At 46.6% G+C, this 24,266-nt stretch overlaps 2 protein-coding genes across 2 annotated transcripts; one reads left to right on the top strand and one right to left on the bottom strand.

Annotated features, from left to right (window-relative positions):
- Positions 1–417: 417 nt before the first annotated feature.
- Positions 418–21,112, bottom strand: LOC8032080 (DNA/RNA-binding protein KIN17). Its single transcript, XM_029986845.3, has 9 exons — positions 20,670–21,112; positions 19,847–19,941; positions 19,423–19,466; positions 17,447–17,612; positions 13,830–14,029; positions 12,988–13,042; positions 9,728–9,911; positions 5,256–5,324; positions 418–1,102 (listed from the first exon to the last, which is right to left on the bottom strand). Exons 1-9 carry the CDS (start codon positions 20,781–20,783, stop codon positions 830–832), a joined length of 1,200 nt encoding a protein of 399 aa, XP_029842705.2. The 5' UTR covers positions 20,784–21,112; the 3' UTR covers positions 418–829.
- A 229-nt stretch (positions 21,113–21,341) lies between these two features.
- LOC8032079 (DDB1- and CUL4-associated factor 12) lies at positions 21,342–24,266 on the top strand. Its single transcript, XM_002408558.4, has one exon. The coding sequence runs from the start codon at positions 21,489–21,491 to the stop codon at positions 22,851–22,853; it is 1,365 nt and encodes a 454-aa protein (XP_002408602.1). The 5' UTR covers positions 21,342–21,488; the 3' UTR covers positions 22,854–24,266.

Raw genomic sequence — 24,266 nt, 5'->3', positions numbered from 1 at the left:
AAGAGAGGTGGATCGGCTTTGCCTTCACGACCGAGATGGTCACTTCGGAATGGACCCCGACGTCGTGGACTTCGCGTGCAGAATTTCAAATAAATCCTTCGCCGTCAATATTGCTTTGAAATTTTTTTTTTTTTCGCGTAGCATTTATTTTTTGACACGCGTATCCCAACCAGACTAAACATTTTTTTTTTCTTTTCAGGGGCCTTTTAATGCTTTGTTTATTTTCTCCTTTTCAATACTCTATTCTTTTACCCTCCATCCCTTACTGTTTGATTTTTGACCTTTCAAAAATGAGAGGGAAAACGACTATCAGCCTTGCAGAATGTCCTGTTCGTACATCTGCCTTTAATGTCCCACCCCCCCCTCCCCCCCCCCCCCCCCCCAAAAAAAAAAAAGACGCTGAAAGACACTTTTTGAATGCCTTATCACAATGATATATATTTACATATTATGGCCAATTTCCAGGCAATCTGGTGAACCGTCCATAGAAGGTATTCACTGGATGGCATATCTGAGTGCACTGTTCACTAAACATGCTCATAACAAGCTCACACTCTTAGTTCCCAAGATCGGCAATCTCAATGGTGCGCAATGCACATTGCAAAAGCTTTGTGAACGCTCGCCATCGGAACTCAGCTATGGCCGCCAGTGAATACCCCCTGCAGATCCATTCATTTGCTTTTACAGCAGAGTCCAAGCTCTCAAACCAAATGAACCAGCGTCGGTGAACCGAAACTTCCACCGACAGCATCACTTGTCTCTTCCCCTATTCCGAGCGTCTAGAGGCGGTCAAATGTGCCGCACCAGCACCGGACAGCGGTTGTTCCTGTCACGAGGGCACGTGGAGCTTCGAGAAGTCTTCGTAGGCAACACGTTCCAGCACGCGTCCGCTGATGGGTCCCGCGTCCACCCTGAGCTTGGCGCAGAACCCTCGCTGGTCCACCTCCAGGAGCAGGGCCTCCTCGCCCCGGTAGGCACCGTTCACCACCTTCACCCGGCGACCCAGGTTGGGGATGACCGTCTCCAGGTGGGTCTGGTCCACCTTCAGGACGTCTCCGGAGTCCAGCATCCGTACCACTCCGACGTAGCGCTCCTGAACATCCTGCAAACGCAAAACGTCCGGTGACCGTCTTCCACACTGCCCGTCGTTTGCGAGTGAAGACTGGTTCTTGCATTTGCGTTTTATTGAGTGCGTCAAGGGCACTTCTAACCGCTTACAATGAAAGTGCACACTGCCACACTAGCGCCGTCTATTGGAACGCTCTGGATCATTACTAGGGCTCCGCGTTTTCGGTAAATACCGATAAAAACCAATAATTTACTCCCGAACCTGTTTGATCGGAATCAGAGAAAACCAAAAAACGCCAACTGGAGTTTTGCTTCACTAAAAAAAACGCAAGCTTTGCCGGAAAAAAATCTTCCAACTTCAATTTTATTTTGTGTTTACTTCGAACGCAGCCACATTGGACTGTCTGCAAGGCTACTTCCCACTTTGCAAGCCAGACCCCGTATCCCTCTCTTATTAATACCAGGACGTTTTCCAAGTATTATGGGCACGAGCATGTTTTCTGGAGATTGAATAATTCCATGCCCTTGTCTCCTTTTTCTTTATTGTAAGTTCAATAAGCACCCATATCTTGTCCGACGTCTGAAAATTGACACCGAAAAACGCAGAACCTGTTGAAAAGAGCAAACTGCCGTAAGAATGCACACGAATTCAAAGAAAAATAAACCCCGGAAACAGGGAACCTCTTTTTGACAACATCATAATCGCAAAAAATGTTCCAGAAGCCGGGACTCATCATAAAAAAAAAAAACTACACTGACTTGACATAACACAAAATAACAATCTATTTGAATGTTTCATCTCCCAGATGGTTGGAGCTACAAGCCGATGAATCACTCCGGATGCGCCATGATTCTAGGTACCTTCGTGGACCCAACCCTTGCTCGCGCACCAAGGTCGATGCATTCCCGAAGTAAAAACTGTGACCCGCTGTCCAACAATGGTCAACTAGGTCAGTCTTTGCCCTAGTGGTATGTCTGGCTTTCGCATACAAAACCGTTATTAGGCCGATCTATGAAAATGCATCCACGGTCTGGGATCCTCGGCACTGGCAGCATGTGTAATCTTTTCAGATTTTATGCGAACCATGTTGGTTACGGGAGTTAAATCAACAGTAAATTTACAGCCACTGGTAAACGAAAGGGAGTGTCAGCAGGTGGAGTTGTTTTTCCAGATTTATAATACTCTAACATCTCGAGAGATGCCCCACCCCTATTTTTAGCTCTGGCGGTATATAAGCGAACATTCCTAACTGGGAAGTACATGTTTTATTGCCCCTTGCCGCAATAATAAGTTTGACAAAAAAAAAAGAGAAAGATCTAAAAAGTGTTTTTTAAACTTTTTCTGATTGTACACCGAAAGTTAGCCCACTCCTTATTTTTTTGTCCGATTTGCTCTCTATTTCAGGGATATTATGGTAACCTCTTCAAAATAGATGGTTCAAAATATATAAAACCAAGAACATTCCACTTTCAGCGTTTGCACGATTCAAAGATAGTGCCACCTATTAATGCCAGAATAAATGCTTCGAAACAGTTTTCCTTTGTGCGTGCAATTGGATTGTGGGATACCGTATTTACTCGCATAATTAACACAAGTTTTTTCCTGAAAACTGAGGCTATTTCTGGGGCGGGATGCGACAATCACGCAGAGTAATTTCTATTGCTCACATAATTTTTTTTTGAATTTCTTTATGTTACGTTTTGTATTTTTGTCTTTTTGTGCCAGCTATGTATCTGTACTTTCATATTGTAAACCCATTTTGCTAAAATCCCTGCTAGGGGATTGCAGTATTGATAAATAAATAAATAATTAATACACTTATTTTCCAGAAAACTACATATGTATTTACTTGCATAATGAACACATTTTATCTTCCTGAAAATTTTACACATATTTGGTGGGTGGGTTCATTACGTGGGGTAGTATTTTTGCATGTACACACTTTGCATAAATGTCATTTTAGGCACCCATACGACACGGCAGGGTACTGTGGCACGTCTCCACTGACAGATGCGCACACATTGCCAGTCGTGGGCGCACCAAAGTAACCATGCTCCATAAATTGCGAACCTTCTTTAGGGCGCTTTTGGTGTGCCTTCTGCCGAAGGAAAAGCGCCCTACGAAGCTCTCAGCACGAAAAGCGATGAGACTGTTCTTGGGCCTAACCACTTTCACGATTTCTGTCCGAAAGCGGACCACAGACGATGGCGTGTTTGTTGACATCAATGCATCCTATGGCCGAAGCGTGTACGGGGCTGGGCAATTTCTCGACCTCAGCTTCGTTAGGTGTGCGCGACGCTCGGTTCCACAGTTGATCGCTTCCGAAACTATGGACTTGCAGCCATTATGAAAGCAACTTGGCTTGACTTGACTTGGCCTAGCTGCTTGGCGGCAAAAGAAAATTGGCTTGGTGGCTGGCTAAGTTGGACGCAGTTCGACTCACTGAGCCGAAGATTGAAGGTGTATTCATTACGCCAGGGAAAAAAAGTCTAAATATTGATGCCTGTTGCGGGGTGTGTGCTCATTATGCAAGTGCATTCAGTACGCGAGTAAATACGGTAAACTTCCAAGTGAAATTGTGAATATTGATTCCTTTTCCCTTTAAGCAAACACCTTAGACGTGGTTTTTGAGTGCTACAGTTGTGTACTTGCAGCGCTTTTGACGTTTTTATCTACTGTGTTCTACATTGAATTGTAAAAAGAGACTGTCTTTAGTATGAAGTGATATTGCCTTGTCTGAAGTTATGAACACTGTTTGGATGTGTGTGGTAAAAAAAGAGTGCGTGCCTTGTTCTAAATTTTAAGAGAAAACTTTTTTTGTATCAGCCACTTTTTTTTTAGCACTAAAAAGGCTGGCAGTATTGATCTATAAAAAAAATAAAACTAAAAGAAACCTTTAGTCTATAATTGGCATTGACTTATCTGCGCTACGTTGTTGAGGCTGGTGCAGCATCTGCAGTGCCGCAGCCCTGTGCTGCTGCGAGCATGTGGCTTCGTCTTGCGTCTCCTTCGCACGCGCTTGCACAAGAAGCATTGATGGCGTTCGACCATGGGGAAAGCTACGCTAGCCTCCACGACATAGCCCAAAATAGCCGACGCCGAGCGTAGGCAGAAGGCTTTGCAGTCTTTGCGAGATAAAATCGATGCGTTATCTATGAGAAATGATCACTTATTAACACTGCGAGAAGTATTCCATGCCCACGGTAAAAGGAAGATGCGTAACGAAATGCGGAAATGTACGAGGATTAGTAATGTTCCGGGGCTACTCTATAGATGGTGCCAGTGAATTCCAGTGTTGCGGAATGACCAACCCCGTTTCAATCCAGGTACATTCCAGGGAATTAAGAGCGTCCGATAATTCCGGTCCTTTTCACTCCTAGCTAAGGAGACATTGGGCCCGACACCACTTCTGGAATGGCTGAAGCGTTCCATTCCATTTCTGTAATTCCTAGACATAAAAAAATGGCTCTTGGCGGCTACGTCGTGTTGCCGACAAAAACAGCAAAACGCTGACATTATCAAATGCATACCCAACTGCAAAAAATATGCAGAACCCATCCCCAAATTGCCAAATATACTAAATCCGAGAGGCGGCCGCACCAAGCGTATCTCCTCCACTATGAACAGCGTGTTTGCCTGATTAGGATTTAAATATGTCTAGTTCGTGCGTAGCGCAAGAAGAAGCTATCTTGCTGCTAGCTTTAAATACCTGCAAAACGGCTAGTATGCTGTGGAAGCGAATTTCCATGCATTGCGGCAAGAACGCAGAACCACTGACAAAGCGCAATTGCTACAGTGCAATCGCAATGCAAATGCATGGTCTAAGAGACACTTTGACCAATCACGGGTGTTGCACCAGCATGCGGTATGCCCTAGCTGAAGATCGACATAGCACGACATAGACCATTCCATTCCCACTCCATTCGCCCTCGGTGCCGCTGCTGCTTAATTCCTATTCCATTCAGTGGTCGTAGATGCACAGGACAATTCCAAAATCATTCCAACTCCAGAGTGGCAACTCCATCCGCCACACTGAATTCCCTCGCAGTAAGCGGTCACGACGCACTAGGTCACAAGCAAACACAAATCTGTGAGCTAGCCTCGAGTGGAATGTTATGTGATCGAAGGAATCGGTGCCAACGGCGACTCCTTCGATCTCGAACGTTGGGGAAAGGCCTGAACTTACCTGGACCACTCCCTTCTTCTTGTAGTACTTGTCCCCCAGCTTTTTAGCCATCACCTTGACCACAATGCCCTGCGAACCGGAAAAAACAGCACAGAATCAGACTAACTAAGCTGCTCAATCCAGGTACTAAATGAGTTGGAGAGATTTTAACGAGCAAGCCCGAATCCACTGTTACGAAATCCTATTTAAATTTGGATAGTATAATATTCATTTTGTGTTGTCTTTTCTGCAACTTTAAAGCACGATGAGCTTACGTTCCGCTCGTAGTGGACAGTCGCAAGCATCGATTTCAACTGGTGCCCCTTGCGTGCAAGCGCATGCAGTATGCATGGGAGGGTAGCTTCAGAAAGCTTGCAATCACACATGCTTTCTTTGAGAAGCAAAATCATGAAAGGGGCCAATGACCTGCATGCAAAAGTGCATCATTGGTCAACCGTCTTTGGTTATGACCAGGATTTCATGTTTTTAGAGTTTATTTCTTGTGAAATTCGGAGGGTGTTTTTCCGAGTTTATTTTTTGCTGAAAGTTCGGGATTTATTGGACTTCATTTCTGTTAGATTTCCAATTGTTTGAAATTAAGAGTTTAATTTTACTTTGTTCCCAATTCTTTCAAAATTCAGTATAGTTCGATATTTTAAAGGAAACTAAAGCGGCCTTTTCTCAAGACCCTATGCTTTTATAAAATTCAGATATAAAGCACCATCATTTTAGCTTTCTGTTTTGCCACTGTGACCTCAATCTTCCGAGTTTTTTGGATAAATCAGATTTTAAGCAAATTTTACCACTGAGTGTTTGTCGGATTTATCCGAAAACATAGAACTCTGGTTACGACTGAAGGGTGAGTATCTTAAATTTAAAGGAAGTTCTAGAAAAATAAAACGACCATCTATATTCAAATAAATACAGCAAGTCCATTCATACTTCAAACCATATACATGGCACTCCCAATGAACAATGCTCTAAGTAAATGGCAATAAGGTACGAAAATGTTGCACAAAAAAAAACTGCCTGAGTGCGTATCGCTGGCTTCGTGTAAGCACTTCAGATCAACTGTCCATCAAGGTGAAACATCAAAACGTAAAGTCATAGAAATGACTTTGCGGTCATAAGTTGGCCGCGGGCCGAAACGTCTCTTCCACACTCGTTTAAATTTGCCCTTCTGCTTTTTCTTGCTGGACTGGAGGCACCATACAGCTTGAAAAACAACATATTGCAAAAAATGTGACTTTGAGTTTTACAATGTTTTATTATTTTTAAATATTTATATTTGATGTATGAAAATAATTAGAGCCAGTCATGATTGTGAAATTAGTCAAATACACCTTTGAAGACTTTAAGGCAACCCAGAACGGCGTGAATCTGAGCCATTTTTCTCTGCGTGGTTCTTCAAGTTGTGATGTCAACTGCCATCACATCTACCGTATGTTGACCAGTGGGCCTAGCCGTCTCCTCTCCATTGCAGTCCTTTGTAGCTTCGATTTCTCACGGAAATTTATTAACAGAATATTATTTTATGCACTGCGAAAGAGTATAGCTACACATCTATGGGAACATTCAAATGCATTTTTCTTTTTTGTAATTTTGAAGCATCTTCACACTTTGTGCACAAAACTTTCTCTCCTTAATATTGTCCTATCACAATCAAATTTGGCATGCATATACTTTAGAATATGTAGAATGCAACTATCTAAGTTTGGTTAGAACGTATATTTTCATATTTCTGAAAGTTTTAGCAATGTTTGTTAGCCCCTTGAAATGGCGTTTTTGCCATTAGTAGGCTTTTTTAAGTGTTGTCGCCATTATGTTACATTTTGAAGGGTTTATTGGACTGAGCCATCAGCAGTTACACACAAAACATGCGTTCAATCAGCCAGCTTGGCATTCAACAAGATAGAGATCATCTAAACATAGAAGAAGAAACTTAGCACGAGACCCAAAGTTGCCAGACCATATCAGCCATGGCTCACGTCTGTGCAAGAGCATGGTTTTTTCTGCATGAACATTGCATCAAGAACCGAAAAAAAACAAGCTATATCAAATCTAGTGCCATATTTGTGAAGAGAGAAATAAGCACCATAAACTGTGAAAATTTCATTTCGACATCGTAAATAAAAAGATTGAGGTACACCTAAGCACTTCTTACGAGTTGTGAATGCGAAAGCATGTACATCAATCTTGCTTACGCGTGTTGCTGCGCTGACTGACGCTGACTAGAGTTCCTGTATAGGCTCCCTACGGGAGCCAGAGTTGCGCGTTCATCCCCGTAGTGCTGGCTTCCCTGCACGGCATATTGATCTTGCTCCTCACATTACTGAATTCGGCAAATAGCGGTGCCGCGCATTCGCGGCTTGCGGCGAGCTCATAAGCAGGGGAACGTACGCTGGGGCGTGTGCAATGTCTGCTTTCCTGCACGGCACTTGATCCGGCTCCTCACATAATTGCACATCAGCGAATAGTGGCGCGGCGGCACGTAGAAAACAGAAGTGCAACTCTGGTTCCTGTAGGGAGCCTATACAGGAACTCTAGCGCTGAAGGACACGCAGCGCCATGAGGTGGCCGGTTGTTGAAACTGACGTGCAGCGTCAGTTTCAACGACCGGCCACCCTATGGTGCTGCGTGTCCGGCAAATGGAAGCCTGGTCGACGCGCGCTAGCCAATGGGATTGCAGTGGTCTCAAAGGTGCTGTTGGCTGTGGATGCATGCTAGCCAATGGGATCGAAGCCATGTAAAAGAGCCGTTTGGCGTGGTTTCAAAGCTGATGTTGTCGGCTCGCTCCATGAGACAGCTTACCCTGGTGCATGTCCCTTTAACATTTTATTTTTGTTTTTGTTTGAGTTTCTCCCATAGAAAGCAAAACCATTCGAGAGCGGTTGAGCACACTTTAAATTTTGCAGGCATGAGAAAGTGTGCCACATTTTACGGGCACTCATTGCGAGATTTCGTCAAAAGCAAAAAAGATGATCTTCGTGACGATGTCAATTATGTCCCTCCTTCTGATGACGAGGAGACATCCACCGTCGAGTGTAGTGATGCTAGCAACGAAGATGAAGTTAATGCACATGACAGTAGCCTCCACTCTGGAGAATGCTTTGGAAACTATTGCACACTGATGAAGTTTTGCTAGAAGACCGCAAAAAAGCAGGAGCACCGCAAAAATCAATCCTTTATGTTCTTTTCGTATGCAGGTGCAATTTTTCTTTCCACCAACACCAATTCCAGCAAAATAATTTCAGACCGGAACGGAATGCGAGGTCGACCCACCTCAAAACATGGCACCGCTGCTCTCTACCGTAAATAAACAAAATTCACAAGGTCTCTTATGTCATCCCCAAGACGACCTGAAGGCGAAAGCCCAAGTGCCGATCCCAGTGATAACGAACCACCGAAGACGGTGCACTCTTTGATGATGCACATTTGGCGCCGTTGATCTCACGGCGTGTCGCACGCCTGCTCTTCACTGCTGCCCAAGCGAGAGTGTCATTCGTCCTGCTGGGTTTGCGCCACGCTTGCACCTCCGCCGATTTTGTCACAAATAACGCCATCTCGTGGTCCCGTGGTGAACCATGGGTTTTGGTACCTTTCGCGTCGCCGACGTGTTTTCATACTTTTCGTGTTGTCAATGTGTTTTTGCTCAAGGACTTTGAAGGTCGACTGAACGATGACACATATAAGGCTTTCGCCTTAAGATGGCCAGTCGAGCACAACGTTTCACGTGGTGTGACGAACAAGCACCCTGCATGACAGATCGTACAGAGGCACGTATGCCGGCACAATGCTCGTCGTTCGTAAGAAAGAACTTTCGTTCGAAGCTGCAGGAATTCGCATACCGCCGCCGATTCGCCGTTTCTTACGTGGTCCACCAACAACCCGAGTCCAGCCTGGTTCTTTCACGGGAGCGGGATTCCGCCCCCCGTTTATTGGTACAATAAAACACAACACTACAAAACACTTAATCTAAACTATAAATACCCGCGACATTACACAAATATTCACAAACGCCCATAAAGTTAGAGTTAAACACAAAGAGAGCCCCCAGGCCTCGTGTCCCGCGATTACCCTAGATCCGGTCGCACACACTTGCCTGTTTTCGGTGCCTTCCTGGAGTACTAAGAGACTTTTGCCTCCCAGCCCCCGACTATATCGATCGATGGGCGAGGCGGTTTTTCCTTGCCCGGATTGGGGCGCCTGCAGCACCATCCAGTGTCTAGGAGAGAAAGCGGCACTTCGGGAGCCGAATTCGAAATCCCAATCAACCCCGAGGCGACACGACCATGTGATTGTGTCTGAGGTGAAGCAACTGCATAGCCGCCTTGCGGCCAAGATGGCAGAGTGGTTTGATGGGCGCCCTCATGAATGCACGGGACACCATAACGCCGAGTTCTACGCAAGCGCAAACAAGTAAACGCTCGTTCGAATAAAGATGCCAGCGAAGGAAAGCACGCATGGCAGCGGAGGTAAACGCGGCGCCTCACCTCCGTGACCCAGTAGGGTTTGCGGTTCAGCTTTTCCCGTTTCGTCTCCTGCTCCTGCATGATCTCGTCCAGGGCCGACTTCTTGGCCTGTTTCTTTGGCCGCACCTCGCACTCGCTCGGCGCCGCCTTGTGCTTGTCAGCCTTGGCGGTCATCTCCAGCGGATTCGACCTGGGCTGCCCCTCCCTACAACCAGAAGGGAATGTAAACCAATCTTCGACGAACACCAAACGACAATTTGCGTTGCATGTACATTTAGTCGGCCCACGAGGGTGTCTGGTGTCTACGCTTAGACGAGAAATTGAGCCAGTGCTGTCCCACCGCCAGCATGGGGTCTTTGAAGGGGCACCGACACGCCAGAGTCAAGTTTTTTACAGCGGAGCTGTTAAGGGCTAGGTTCCCCAGGATTGTGTCCGGTATGTCAACACAAACCTACCTGGACAGCTACCGCCATCTATAGGCGACGGCGGCAAGCACACAACCAGTCTGGTTTCCGCCGTCGCTCGTAGATAGCAGCAACCTTTCCAGCTATCACAGAAGAATTGATAGTTAGCGCGTTGGTGGGAATTCATCGTAGAAAACAGCGCAAAAAACAGACAACGAAGAAGAAGCACACAAAACGAGCGCAGCGCTCGTCATGTTTGTTTCTTCGTTCTCGTCTGTTTTGCACGCTGTTTCCTACGCTCTTATCAGTTTCGGTTTGGACTCACGATAGGTCGGCCGCGCGCGGCTGTGGAAGGAGTGGCAACGTACGCAGCAGCGCAAATGAGTCCGCAACAGTCACAAAGCCGCTGTCGCCTCGACTTCCACTGCGTCCAGCGCTTCAGATTCCCTTGCCAAAGAGCACATCGCTTGCCTGGAAAGCCACCGCCGAGAACAGAACCAGCGATGTAAAGAACGCCGGCGGGCCAATGCCACGGACGACGATCGTGCCACGGAGGCCAAGCGCAAGCGCGAGGCCCGGCGATGAATGCACTCCACGCTGGCTGAACAGTTCCCATGTGCAACGGTGAGGTTCCGGAGGGAGTTCATGAAGAAACCGTTTGGCGTCATATGCGCCGGACTCTGGTTCGCCGGAGACATATCCACGATCGGCGGCGTGTCAGACAAGAAGCAGCGGGAATCGGGCGCGTGCGCGTTGCGGCAGTGTGTCGAGTACAGCTCCGCTGGTCTTCCTTCTTCACGAGAGTGGAAAGGCTGAACGTTTTTTGTTGTCTAAAATGATGCAAGTTGTAGTCATAGACACAAAAAAAAAAAATACTGCAATGCGAAAAAAAAAATTAACTACATGCACGCGCACTTTTAATTTTAACCGCCTCCTCGCTTTTGATTTGTGACGTCAAATATCATGAAATTTAAAAGCTTTGTAAGCGACATTTCTATAACAATTAATAACGGCATTCATAAAACATGTTTTTTAACGAAATCGCGAACGCACTACGGCCCTCTTTTAAATACCAAAAATTGGAGTCTGAAGGGATGTTGCCTCCTGGCTTTTTATCCTCGCTCTGAAAACATGGCAGCGCTCTACGGATATAGCAGAGCATGGTCGGTGAGCTGGGGAATCGGACGAAATTGTGTTTTTCAGGTGCCCGACGACCTCTCAGACTTCGAAAAGGAAACTGTCAAACGGCCAAAACAACTGGGTTTCGTGTCTGTGTACCGTAGTTTCGGTTGTGACTCCGCCGGGGCAGCCTTTCACGCAGAACCAGCTTGAAGTGGCCCCTCAAAGCCGGTCAAAAAAGTCCACTGTACATTCTTTTCCATCTCACACCGTTTTAAAGAATTTGAGATCGCTGAAAGGGCCCTAAAAGAACTAAAAGAAAAGAAAGGCTGTTCGCGGGACGCTGGCGAACGTGACACTTAGGGCGGTTCGGAGGCGTTGGAAAACCTCGACTTACAGGACGCCTCAATATTTGACTTCACTGCACTGGCACGGATCGCGCGGGAACTTCAAATTCGGCATTCGAAATTGTTTTTTTACTTAAAAAAAAACTGAATTCCCAAGTTTCGAAGTTTGAGGATAATGTCCGGGAATAATTTTCAATCGTTTCGGATAATAATAAAAAAAATATGACTTTGACGTGTCAGTGCCCCTTTAACGTGCACCATGCCGTAGAGACATTTGCCCGCACGCTGGTAGGATGCTTGTCCAGGTTGAAACGGGTGGGGCTGGAGATCAAACCTGAAATTTCTGGGTTCTGCAGTGCGGGTTTTTGCTCCACGTAATCCGAGTCACGAATTTATATTGTCCATAGCAAAAGACAACAAACAATTGAGCAGTTCATCCGCACTATAGTTACAGCAAGAGCTGCGACACGTCACGGCAAAGTCGTTAGGCGTCGGCGTCGCGTTCATGCACACGCGTGAACCAAAGCGTTCAGAACAAAATAGAGATCTGGCCATTTTGTTCCGACCGCTTTTGTTAATTTTTTTTGTTCTGCAGCACGTGAAAGTGCCTCTCTCGGTACGAGCTCCAGGCATTGAGAATGCTACAATGGCATTTTGTAATCGGCTATATTTTTTTTTCCAGAGAGCGCGTGCAGGGGCCATTGGGTGCTACAAATTTTGTTCTTAACAATTTTGTTCCATTTTTGTCCCGGAGAGCACGAAAGCACATCTTCCGGCTCGAGCTGCTGGTGTTATCAGTGCTACAACAGCATTTTGTTATCGGCTATTCTTTTTTTTTTTTTCTTTTTTTGCAGAGAGCACATGCAGTGGGATATACTTTACTACAAATAAAGCAAGACATTAAGTTGTGGCGTAGCTCTGTGGTAATGCCTCTGCTTTGTATGCGGCGGACCTAGGTTTGATTCCTGTGAGCAGTGAGCAATCGCTTTTCAACGATTTGGCAACATCGATAACGGACACTCTACGCCAACTACGTCAACAACGGGCGTCGTTTCCAGTGGCGGGAAGAGCCCGTAACAACTATAGCTGTGAAAACTAAAACGCTGAAACCATTTCAAAGCTACTGAAAAGTGCAAGAAGACGGGGAGAAAAAAAAGACAAACAGTACGAACGGACACAGGTTTTCAGCTGATAAAGTCAACTGTAAGTTATCACATATCAGTGGCGTTTGAGTCTTTTCTTCATCCCGGTCGTTTTGCACTTTCTAATACCTTTGACATCATGAACCAACTAGCTGAATGAAAAGATTTAAGTCGAAACCATGTAGCTTCCTAATGTAACACGGTCGCTCGGGTCAAACAAAGACAGGCAAGAAAGGGTTGTCAAGCAGCGTACTGTCTGACATACTCACTTTTTTGTTGAGTCTTCTGGCTGCTTGGAAGACGACGGTGCAAGCTTGAACACGACTGGAAGAAGAGAACGAGCGATTAGAGCAACATAGCTGAGCACCTTGACCTAGCGAGTCGAGTTTTCTTCAAGACTGATCTGACCTCGGCGTAACGCCACATACAGGCATGTATCCAGCGGTCCCCCCCCCCCCCCCCCCCCCCCCAAATCAAAATCCTGGCTCCGTGCCTGGCTACGTAGTGACGATTCGAACGCATGAGACGATTTGTTTGGGGCTTCGAGGAGCAGTACGGTCATCACAGGGGCTAACAAGAAGTTTTGCAAGGAGGACTTTCAAATTTGCAAGACTTGCTGCTAGAAAAAAAGAGTACAAAATTTATATTTTGGATTTCTTTACTTTTATTACTTTGGAAGGCACATTGAACTAAAATAAAAGCTTTTGTGTTGGCTACACAACGTTTGACATTACATTTTGTTTCCTCGTGCTATTTAATAAATATCTTGTTTCATGACCGCGGCACTTGTATCTTTTCAAACATCAATAGCTAATAATTTCTATTACTGAACCCTCTGGCAGAGACCACTACGCATCAATCGTTTCTCTGTGCAATGCATATTTTTCGCAGGAACAATTTGGCTCAAGATTCGAGAAATGCCCCGTATAATAAAACTGTATTGCTGTTTTTTTTTATTTTTTAAGGTCGTCTTTGAGCGGTCAGCGCGTGGCGTCCCATCTGTGCCAGGCTCTGGCCCGCGTCAGGTGACACAGACCGTTCAGCACAATGGCCTCGATATCCAGGAGGTATTATAAGCCGGCTCGACAAAGGCAGGAAAGAGGAACCTCACCCTTCTCCTCTTCGTCTTCCCTCCTGAACTCCGCCAAGTTGGCGTCGGCGGTCGAGGGAGGCTCCGCTGTGCGCTGCCGGTCCCGCTCTATCTGCTTGTCGATGAACCGGGCCAAGCGGTCCTGATCGTCCAGGTCCAGCTTCTCCTTCTTGGCAAGGGCCTCCTGCTTCTTGATTGTCTCTGGGTCACGGTCTATGTACCTGTTGTTGCGAGGAAGACGTTACAACGGCATTAGGAATGTCGAGGGCACCCGAACGTGACTGTTTCGACTGGCGGCCCGACAGAGACGTGTCGACAAAGGGTGCCAGATGCGAGTCGTGTTCGCTTCGGTGCCGTAAGGTAGGCTTTAACATTACCCGCAATGTCTTGGCGTGACAGCATCATGTGATCATGTCACACTTGGTGGCACCATGGCACGATGTGACACTGTTGAGGCTTTATATGTCCGCGAGTCGAGAAGAATTCGCTTTTCGTAAGTCAGACGTTTCGACTGGTGGTTCCCCAAGTTGTTAACTGTTGGTTTTTCTTTTTAATCGAAATGTATTGGAACGAGTGTATTGATATGTGCATTTTGTGTGAAGCTTCCTTGTGTTGTGTAACCTCCACTTCTACCTTGGTCCTGTGTAGGACCGGTAGTATTTCTAATAAATAAATAAATAAATAAAACCCTATAATGTGCCCTTCAGTGGCATTCTTACCGAGTCTGAAAAAGAAAGAGCATGAAGTGGTTCTATCAATGCTATCTATAGGACTTCTTTTTTTGATTCGACATAGCCACAAGTTTTTTGTCTTTTTCTACTCATATTTGCACAATTTCCAGGTTCAGCGTTTAAATTTGGCAGAATTTTTAAAGATCATTAGTTTAAACCTCTTTTCTTCTAGAGAGCCGCTTATTGGCTATTTTGATGTTTCATAATCAGTGTTGGGTAAAGTACACCTCATAATACTTGAAGCAAAGTACTAAAGTAAATTAGGTTATGTACTTCAAGTAAAGTAGTGAGTACACCGGGTGCAATGTACTTGAAGTAAGGTAATATAAACACGATGTACTTTCAAAGTAAAGTACAAGTATATTTTAAGGGGGGACATAAGCCTAAATTAAAAAATTTTTAGAATATTTTTTTGCAGTTTTTGGTTTTAGAAATTAATTATATGCCCTTACACTAAATTTGATAACCATACGCCCAATAGTTACGTTGATATAAAATATTTTCAACAGATTGTGAGGCAGTAGCGAAGTAAAGGAGTTCAATGTTTGGATGCATTTTTCTCAGTTCCACTTTCTGCTGCAAATTTCATACGAAGGAATCTTTTGTTCGAAGGTGAAAGTATTCTGATACCACAAACAACATGTTTCTGAACTGAAATTTACTGGAGAATCGGGCTATCTACTTTATTTTGTTTTAAGTTAAAGTCCTCAGTGATAAAACAATAAGATTTTCAAAAATTGACGTAGGACAGATATGAATCTCATATTTTGAGGTAATCACTCTTCCTGAAATATTTACATTTGAGTTATTAAAACTAAATAGCCCAAAGTCCCATAACCCCCACTTCATATTCAAGCAGTCAAAATGGCGCTTAATAGCTTCATTTGCATATCAGATTTCTTAACGAAGAGTGACACACCAACTTATGCAGGTATGTAAATTTTCCCTAGAAAGCTGAAAGTTTCCACAGTACACCTACGTCTGAAGTTTAATCTCCATTGAAAATTTCATTGTGATCACTTGAGTAGTTCAGAAGTTCGACCTCTAGCCAGTGCCCCTCCTTAACACAATCTTTCACAAAAGAGAGAGAGCATGATGTCAGCCCTGTAGCTTCTGCAAGCAATCCTCTCATGGACGAGTGTCCTCACCTAATATTTTTAACCTCCTTAACTGCGCTGACCGAGCGAGAAGTAGCAAGAGTTAAAATGGCTGCGGAAAAGCCGCCCCCAGTACAAGCAGAACAATGCGTCGTCTGCTTGCGTTTCCGGCAAGTGCGAACGGTCGCTCCCAGGATTTCTTCAGAGTTGACAAAGCATCATTTAGTGATACAAATTTAACAAGGCCGAATTTGGGGAATGTGCTTTAAAGTCAGGTGTTGCACTTCCTTAAGAAGGTATTAGAAAAAATACTTTAAGTAAAGCAGAAGTACATACTCAAAGAATCTCAAGCATCTCAAGTAAAGTGCAAGTTATTCGAACCTCCTTGAAGTAGTACTTTAAAGGGCTACTCCACCGATTTTTTCATTGTCTCCGATTTGCTTGAAATTTTGCTAAACTAACCAACAAACATCGCAAAAATAGTATCCCAAATATTAGGTCAAAATATTGTTTTTTCGCGAAGTTATTGAATTTACAGTTTTGGTCCTCACCGTGTTTTTCAAGCTCGAAGTCTCTACTGGCAACAATGAAAAAGTGACGTCAGTGGAAGGCAGGGGTTCACTCTTTGGGCTGTAGATTTTGTTTTAAACTGATTCGAAGCAGTTTCATAGTGTCAAATGAATGCTTGGGAAGCTCGCTGTAGTACCCGCGCTCCAGCACGGAACAAATGATTGGCATATTCTATTTTTTGGCTGCTTGCTCGACTGGCAAGCCTGCCTGCCACTGACGTCACGGCCCTCAAAAGCGCGCATATATTTGAATGTTGGTTTTTGCATCATTTTCATTTGCCGATTTCGCAATAACTATTATGAATTTCGCGATTCTAAATAGCATACCGGAGAGAGTAAAGGCCGGGGAGTCAGAAAATATAGTTAGTTGAGGTAGCTCAAAAAATCGGTGGAGTACCCCTTTAAGTACAATGTACTAAAGCAGTGGTTCTCAACCATCGATGTTTCGCTGACCCCTTGTGGATCGGCGGAGATGGTGGAGGACCCCGTTCGTGGTGAGGGGAGGGGAAATGTATACGTTAAATACAATAAATATTGATTAAATGGATATAACTAAAAGCTAGTGTGAAGTAGATCTCTCTTATTGACATACACATGAGAAAACTCGCCCGAAAACAAACATTTCTTCTCGGCCTGAGAAAAGACAACTTTTATCGCCAGGTTCGGCTGATGATGCAGCGCTTTGCGGACCCCTAGAATGCCTTTGCGAACCACAAAGGGTTCGCGGAGCCCCATTTGAAAATCCCTGTACTTCCCGACACTGATCGTAATTAGCAGCATGATAACTAGTTCCTTAAATTAAAATATTTTCGTCCATTCCTACGAAATCATGTTTTCCTCGCGATACAGAAAGAGCTGAACGCATTTTGCGTTAATGTTGTCGTGGACAGAAATGAATCGACAAGCGTAAAACTACAAAAAAAGGTTGAATCGGCGATCTTGTGCCAGAAACAAAAGAAAGAATGAACGTCGAGAAAGCAGCAGAGAGCGTCGAAGACAGCAGCAGCAAGCGTCGGGATGTCGGCGTGATAGCTGGCGAGAGCAAGAGCGTGCCGTTGTTCTAGTGCCAGTGACTAAGCGAGGCCACGCTGGGCTCCTTATCTATTACACTCGGTGCAAGAGTAAACACAAATCTTCTAGAAGTATAGAGAAGCGTTCCTTCTCAGCCGTGCACGCAAAAACTAAGGGACGGCGCTCGTCACTTCCCCAACCCCAAGATCCCTCGCGGACGCGCGACTCACGTGATGAACCAGCCCTTCTCGGTCTCGTCCACGGTGCAGTGGCCCTCTCGGCCGAGCCACTTGACGAACGACGTCAGCGTCAGCCACCTGGTGGCGTTCATGTGCAGGTGAAGCTTGTCCGCAATGTACTCCTGGTACACCTGGTTAGCATGCACGCGCTTGGTACCTGCAATCGAAATCGGGACAACGGTCCGGTTGAGTCGAAAAACAAACCAGCGTCTTCAAACAGAGCATTTGCTGTTCTGTCCCGCTTGTGCGTCAAAAGCGGTTCCCAAGTGGATGCAAATTGGGCCGTGGGAACTAGCACGTCGTGCCGTTATATGTGCGATCCCAGCAGTCGGTCGTAGAAATACTGCCGAAAAAAGGCGAGCAAAGACGCGAGGGTCGCTGTCGTCGCGAACTCCCGTCTCACGTCTGCTTTCATTTCCGTCGACCGTCCGGCTGCAAAGCGACCTACGGCAGAATGGGCGTCTGACATTCTGAACTTTGCCGCCGCGCCACCACCGGGGTCTTGGGGAGGAACGGCGTAACACTTTTACGACGTCGTCAGGAGGAAATCGAAGAACCACTTTCGAGGGTGCGCCAAATGCACCAGTTGGAGACGCGCTCCACGCACCGTATCGCTACGGCGGAGTCCTTGCGATAGGGCTCTGGAGGGCTGGAAACACGTATCATTTACTGTTTTGTCCTTTGATTTGCGGAGTACCGTGATGCTGCCCCGAGTTGCTTATTAAAGACTGGTTCACACGTGCGCGACATACTACTTCCAAAAATTTCTGCGTGTAGAACTGCGCGCATTGCATCATGTGACCTGGTTAGCTGCAAGGAGGAGTGGCACGGTTTCGGTCTCGATCACCCTGTTGATGGGGTAGTATGACTCGGCACCACATAAAAATAAAGTCGGCGCTCGCTCACGTAGCACTCATTCGTCTTCGCGAGAGCCCCTCTAAAAACACAAACCTCTGGCGGCCTGAAGGGCCTGCCTAGGCTTCCTGAAGGGCCTGTCGAGGAGGAGTACGACCTGCCCCGTCAGATACCTTTTTGGTGCCCTCCAGTCTAGAGCGCAGCACAACCCTCCCGTCTCATGGATAATTTAAAAAGCCTAAGACAGCGAGAAGACGATAGAAAGGGACGACTGGCACGGTATACTTCTTGCTTCCCGTGCTGTCGTCGTCCCGTGTTTACTTGCGCACAAACTCTGGCACGTCAAGAGCCCAGAAAAAACGTGCCCTGCCATTCCACCCGCAATTAAGGAAGGGTAGCACATTCAGAAATGCTAGCACTGTATTCGGTCGTGATGGGGCGTCGTAAAGTGAGGTTGGCAGATCAAAACCGAAATTTAGTAGCCAACCGGTACCCAAGATGCTTCACATAGCATCTGGCCACTAGGATCGCTTTCATTCTGGATGAAATCCACAAAGCGTGATTGAATGCGCGGCGATCGCTTGTGATTACATATGACGAATGGACGCACTGGCTCAACCTATGGGGCAGCCCCGGAACTACCTCCCATCTGTGTATATTTTAAGCACCATTCTTTCACCAAGTGCTTGAAATGGCTCCGACAATGTTCTCAACAAATATTTCTTGTAGGTGGTGAGTAGATTTGATCTCCGAAATGCTGCAAAACCTTCTGCTTAGTTATACAGTTATACGCAGCCCATCACACTGAAACGCAAATGTATGAACGAGCTTTAATGGTCATCTGGTAGTAGGCTGACATGTGACGAAAATGGAAGAAATCAAGGAACCTGTGGCAAGATAAGAAAGAAAGCCGAACATAACTGCACAAAGTAACTCGTACCGCAATATTTAGTTGACGAGTGCGTTTAGTGGAAGGACAAGAGCAACTTTGTGTCAAAGGCTCCGACAAACGGGAACACTCAAATGGTAGGCGATTTTTCTACAAAGAAAGAGTGCGGAGATTATCGCAAAGAGATTCAGCGACATGCACCAGCAGACAAGAGAGCACTCACCGAATCTTCTCTTCAGCAGCTCGAGGAAGGTCTGAGCAAACTCACTGAAAAAAAAAAAGAGTAACGCATTACTTTGAGCTAGAAACACAAACAGTTGTATGGGGAGACCACAAACTTTCTGGCATCATCGAAAAAGGCCAATTAACATCCACTTCTAACCAAATTCGCAGAATCAAATTAAACCCAAAGGCAGCAGTATTTTTATACCTGCTACACAATGGGAAGGCAAAATATAGCCATTCTGAAGTTTGCATACAAATCCTGAGAACGCACACACCAGAAGGCATGCACCATGATAATTTTAAGGCACTCTTTTCATCCATACCACAAAACTAACAGGCACCCCATTTTAGAAATATTAACCATGCTTAAATAATTTAATGAACAAAAATAATTTCTAAACAACTGGAAGGGTATGACTCACTTTGAGAAGCTGCCAAGGTACCTCCCTGGGCACTCGGCAAACAGCAGCAGCTGACGCTGATGGGACTCCGACATGGTGTGACACTTGAAGCCATTCTGCACAGAAATCGAAGAAAAGAAAGTATTACATTTAACCCTAGCATTACGTTTGACCGTCAAGATTGGACGAAGAAGCACTCTGGTGTTCTGCATACGGAAAGCATGTCAGCTTTCTGTTAACATACGTTATTGGCGAGGTTCTACGGTAGATCCTGGCGTGTTTACGCTGTTTGGTGTAAATATAAAGTTTCCCACTGTATTTTTGTGGGGAATCGCAGTTTCTCTAGTAGAGTTTCGCCGCTCAATTTAGGGGGGAAATTTTGACGTCCTATGAGACGATGTCACTTGACACTGATATCGTGTAAAGCGTTTCCTCGCCAAATTCTGCGGGGGAATTGCGACGTCACATGACGTGACGTGGCAAACTATGACATCCCTAGCTGTGTCAGGTGAAATCATGTCACTTCAAATCCCAATTTCCCCCACAGAATTTGGCGGGGATATACTGTGACGTCACATGACAATGTAATCTTTTCGCGTTCACCAAATTTTTAACGGTAGTGGAGAATGATTTTGCGTATTCTGTGCGCAGCAGTGTGTGAAGTGCCTAGGCTGTCACCTCCGTTTATCCGTGAAACATGGCGGGGAACCGCACGCCGCACAAAAACCGCGAAACCTCGCCAAAATAAAAAAAAGGGCCTTTCTTCGGATTCTTTTATTCTAGCCTAATTAGGAAATGGCTATCATAACACCAGGAAATAAGGAGAAAAAACGGGAACCTTTACCTCATCTCTGCATTGCTTCTGACACATCTGGCAGTACCAGCGTAGTTTCTGGAGTCCCTTAGACTTGATCCGGTTTGCGATGCCCTTCGGGCTGAACGGGTCGTGTTTGGGCATACTGGAGCCTTTAATCTAATTGAAGATCAGTTGAAATTCATCGGGTAAAGGACGAATTTTGGCTCAGATGCGATGCTGGGGCGAATGCGACCAAGTTGGGCACTCACGCTAGGACCACTTTCACAGGGTGGTTGGTGGCACAGCTAACCGTTAGAGACGACGATCAACTGTTTCTACAGCTTGGTCAGAGCAGCACTGAGGTACGACGAATTGAAAGCTACGTAAATAAGAAAACTCGGAAAAAAAGAGCTGTTCTTAGCTCCGCCGCCGATAGAGAGAACCCGCTAGATCCATGGAGAATTGGCTGGATTGAATAGCATTGGCTAAGCTTCTGTCGATTTCGAAAACTACTTCGAGTCGGAAACGATAAAAGTAGTCAATCAAATTACACCCTCAAAATACAAATTGAGCCGACGTTATCAATTAATGACATACTATGATTAAGCATATATTTTCCCCATATACGGGTTGTTACGGAGTGAATAAAAGTCTAGATTTTTAAACATCAGTGAGCAACATTTCTAGGTACGTTCACTGGTGCCCCCTGGACTGCTTCAACAAAAGCCGACCATCGCCGTGCATCATCATGGCCGTCTCCTGTCCAGCTGCCTACCTCGGCAAGCTAAAAGTAGATTAAGCGTACTGTAGTCAACATCACCCCTCGCAAAACAGCTGCGCTGCAGCACAAGCGTCCCTACGAGCATTATGGCACACGTGAGGAAACTGTGTATCAGTGGCTTCCGGACGGACGACGAGGAATCGTCCCTAGACGCCGTGTGCAGTAGTAGGACGCCCTGGCCCGAACTCGTCGCCGAGTCTCGGACGCGCCTTCTGAACGACCCGAAGCGGCTCGAACACTTCATCAACCGAGAGTTCCGCTTCGCCAAGCGCACCTCCAAGAACTTCGCGGACTACACCAACAGCCGCGAGCTGGGCCTGGAGCACCTACAGCGACTACGCGTCAACCAGACCTACGGCATTCGTCACCTCCTCCAGAACGGACTGTACCGCCAGCACGAAATCGACCTGGGCCGCCTCAACAAGGTCTTCTGTTCGTCGTGGTTGTCCGACCGGCAGGTCGTGTTCGGCACCAAGTGCAACAAACTCATGGTGCTCGACGTGGGCAACGGCAAGCTTTATCAGATCCCGAGCCTCCACAGCTCAAAGGTCAGTCCGCCGCCCGAAAACCCGTGCGGCATCCACGCTCTCCAGATCAATCCGTCGAGGACGCTTCTCGCTACGGGTGCCCTGTACTCGAACGACACGGCCGTGTACCGCCTGCCCACGCTCGACCCCGTCTGCGTGGGTGAAGGAGCCCACAACGACTGGATCTTCGATCTAGCCTGGCTCGACGACGAGTTCTACGTGACCGGCTCTCGAGACACGACTCTAGCCCTCTGGAGGGCTCGCGAACCGCGCGGCCCGGCGTCCGATTCGGACGACCTCACCCCCAGCTACGGGCACACGAAACCCCTAGTCGTGCGCGGCTGCAAGAACGCAGACAAGGTGCGCGCCCTGCTCTACAGCCAGCGGTACTGCGAAGTGGTGGCGCTGTCGCTCAACGCCGTCGTGCACCAGTGGGACGTGAACACGTTCCGCTGGAAGGCGTCCCACAAGCTGCCCTACTGCCAGGAGAACGTCTGCCTGGCTCAGCAGCCCCAGCGCAATGTGTATGCGGTCGGATCCAAGTCGTACATCACGTTTCTGGACTCTGGCACCTTCCGACAGACGCAGAAGGTGCCGTCCAAGTTCATCGGCTGCAGCATCCGGTCGCTGAGCTTCTCCAACGACCTGCTGACCATCGGCACGGGCATCGGGGTGGTGTTGTTCTTCGACCTGAGGGCCTCCAAGTACCTCGAGGAGTCGGCGGGGCACCGCAAGTACAGCACGCTCAAGGCGAGCAACGGCTGGGTGCATGCGGACGACCTGTACCGCGAGGTCTTCTGGAACACCGAGTACCGTCCGGCCATCTACACGCACTGCTACGACTCGTCCGGACTGCAGTTGTTTGCAGCAGGTGGTCCGCTCCCCGCCAGCCTCCGCGGAAACTATGCTGGACTTTGGCACTGACCACAGTCCTTGCTGACTCTAGCAAACTTTAGTGATGCGTAAGTTAGCTGAGCCTAAGCTAAGCCAAGTTTAAGCTAATCTGTGCCTAAACTAAGCTGGACTTAGGCTGAGCTCAAGCTAAGCTAAACGGAGTCTAAGCCGAGTTTAAGTTAAGCCAAGCCTAAACTAAGCTGAACTTAAGCTAAGCTAAGCCTAAGCTAAGCCAAGTTTAAGCTAATCTATGCCTAAGCTAAGCTGGACTTAAGCTAAGCTGAATCAAATTAAACCCAGGCTGAACTAAACAGTCTAAGCTAAGCCGAGTTTAGGTTAAGCCAAGCCTAAACTAAGCTGAACTTAAGCTATGCTGAGCCTAAGTTAAGCCATGTTTAAGCTAATTTGTGCCTAACCTAAGCTGGACTTAAGCTGAGCCTAAGCTAAGCCCAGCCGAGTTTAAGCTAAGGGAGCTTCTCTTGGTCTTGCACCTAGAACAACTTGATGCAAATTCAGTGCTGCTGGGACTAGGCAACAGATGTGGCAGTGGTCATGTAACACCGAACTGCGACCACTGAGGCGACATTTGGAACGCGGGACAGACTGACTTCGGAAGGCCCTTCACTGAAGTTGGGAGCCTCCGTACACAGAACCGGCGGGCGACATTTTTGACCCATACCGTGTCTGGACAAAAAGACAGAAAGTTGCGTTTGCAAGCTTGGATGCAACCGTGCGTGCCGACAGTTGTGCTAGATTGTAGAAACCAGGTATGAAACTGTCCAGCGGACGTGCGCAGATCATAGGTGGTTTGCTTGGTTTTGCGACGTGTTTATTGGTGCTCCGTTTTTGCCGGACTCCAATCGTGGTTCAGAGCGGATGCGAAGATGAATAGTGCTTGATTGTCGTGAAAATCTGAATCGCATAGAAGCATCTCGATTATAGTATACCACATTTGAGGATCTTTATAGTGCTGCAGAGGTGAGGGGGGGGGGGGGGGAATGCAGCAGCGTCATGGGACGCAGCAGCCTTTTCTGTTCAGAAATTGCTAATGTACGGTCGTTGCCACAGTTGTGAAATTTTTTACCCTCGAAGAAATGCGATCCTGTTGCGCTTTGCCGACCTAACTTATTTGCCGAAATAACTGTGCTCTATCGAACGGTGTTGAACGTTACTTGCAGACCTTAAACTTCTAGCATCGTTACCATTAACCCCATAACCACCATTGACCCTTTAAAAGAAAAAAAAACGAGTTTGGTTGCATGTTTAGAAACACCATTTTTATGTTGCGATAGTTGCCTACCGCGACCGCTAGAATCTCATTTTAAAAGGCTAATTTTTTTCCTTCCATTTCTGCGCGTTGGACCGCTCGAGCGTGGCACCGGGACAGAAGTGTCTTGTGTGAGGTGACAATAGAATTAAAACTTTGCCGGTTCCCGGCTTGAA

Source organism: Ixodes scapularis, unplaced genomic scaffold (genome assembly GCF_016920785.2).
Source record: "Ixodes scapularis isolate PalLabHiFi unplaced genomic scaffold, ASM1692078v2 PGA_scaffold8__174_contigs__length_109621045, whole genome shotgun sequence".
NCBI lineage: Eukaryota > Metazoa > Arthropoda > Arachnida > Ixodida > Ixodidae > Ixodes > Ixodes scapularis.
The sequence above is the reverse complement of the archived record's forward strand: the minus strand, read 5'-3'. Positions and strand labels throughout refer to the sequence as shown.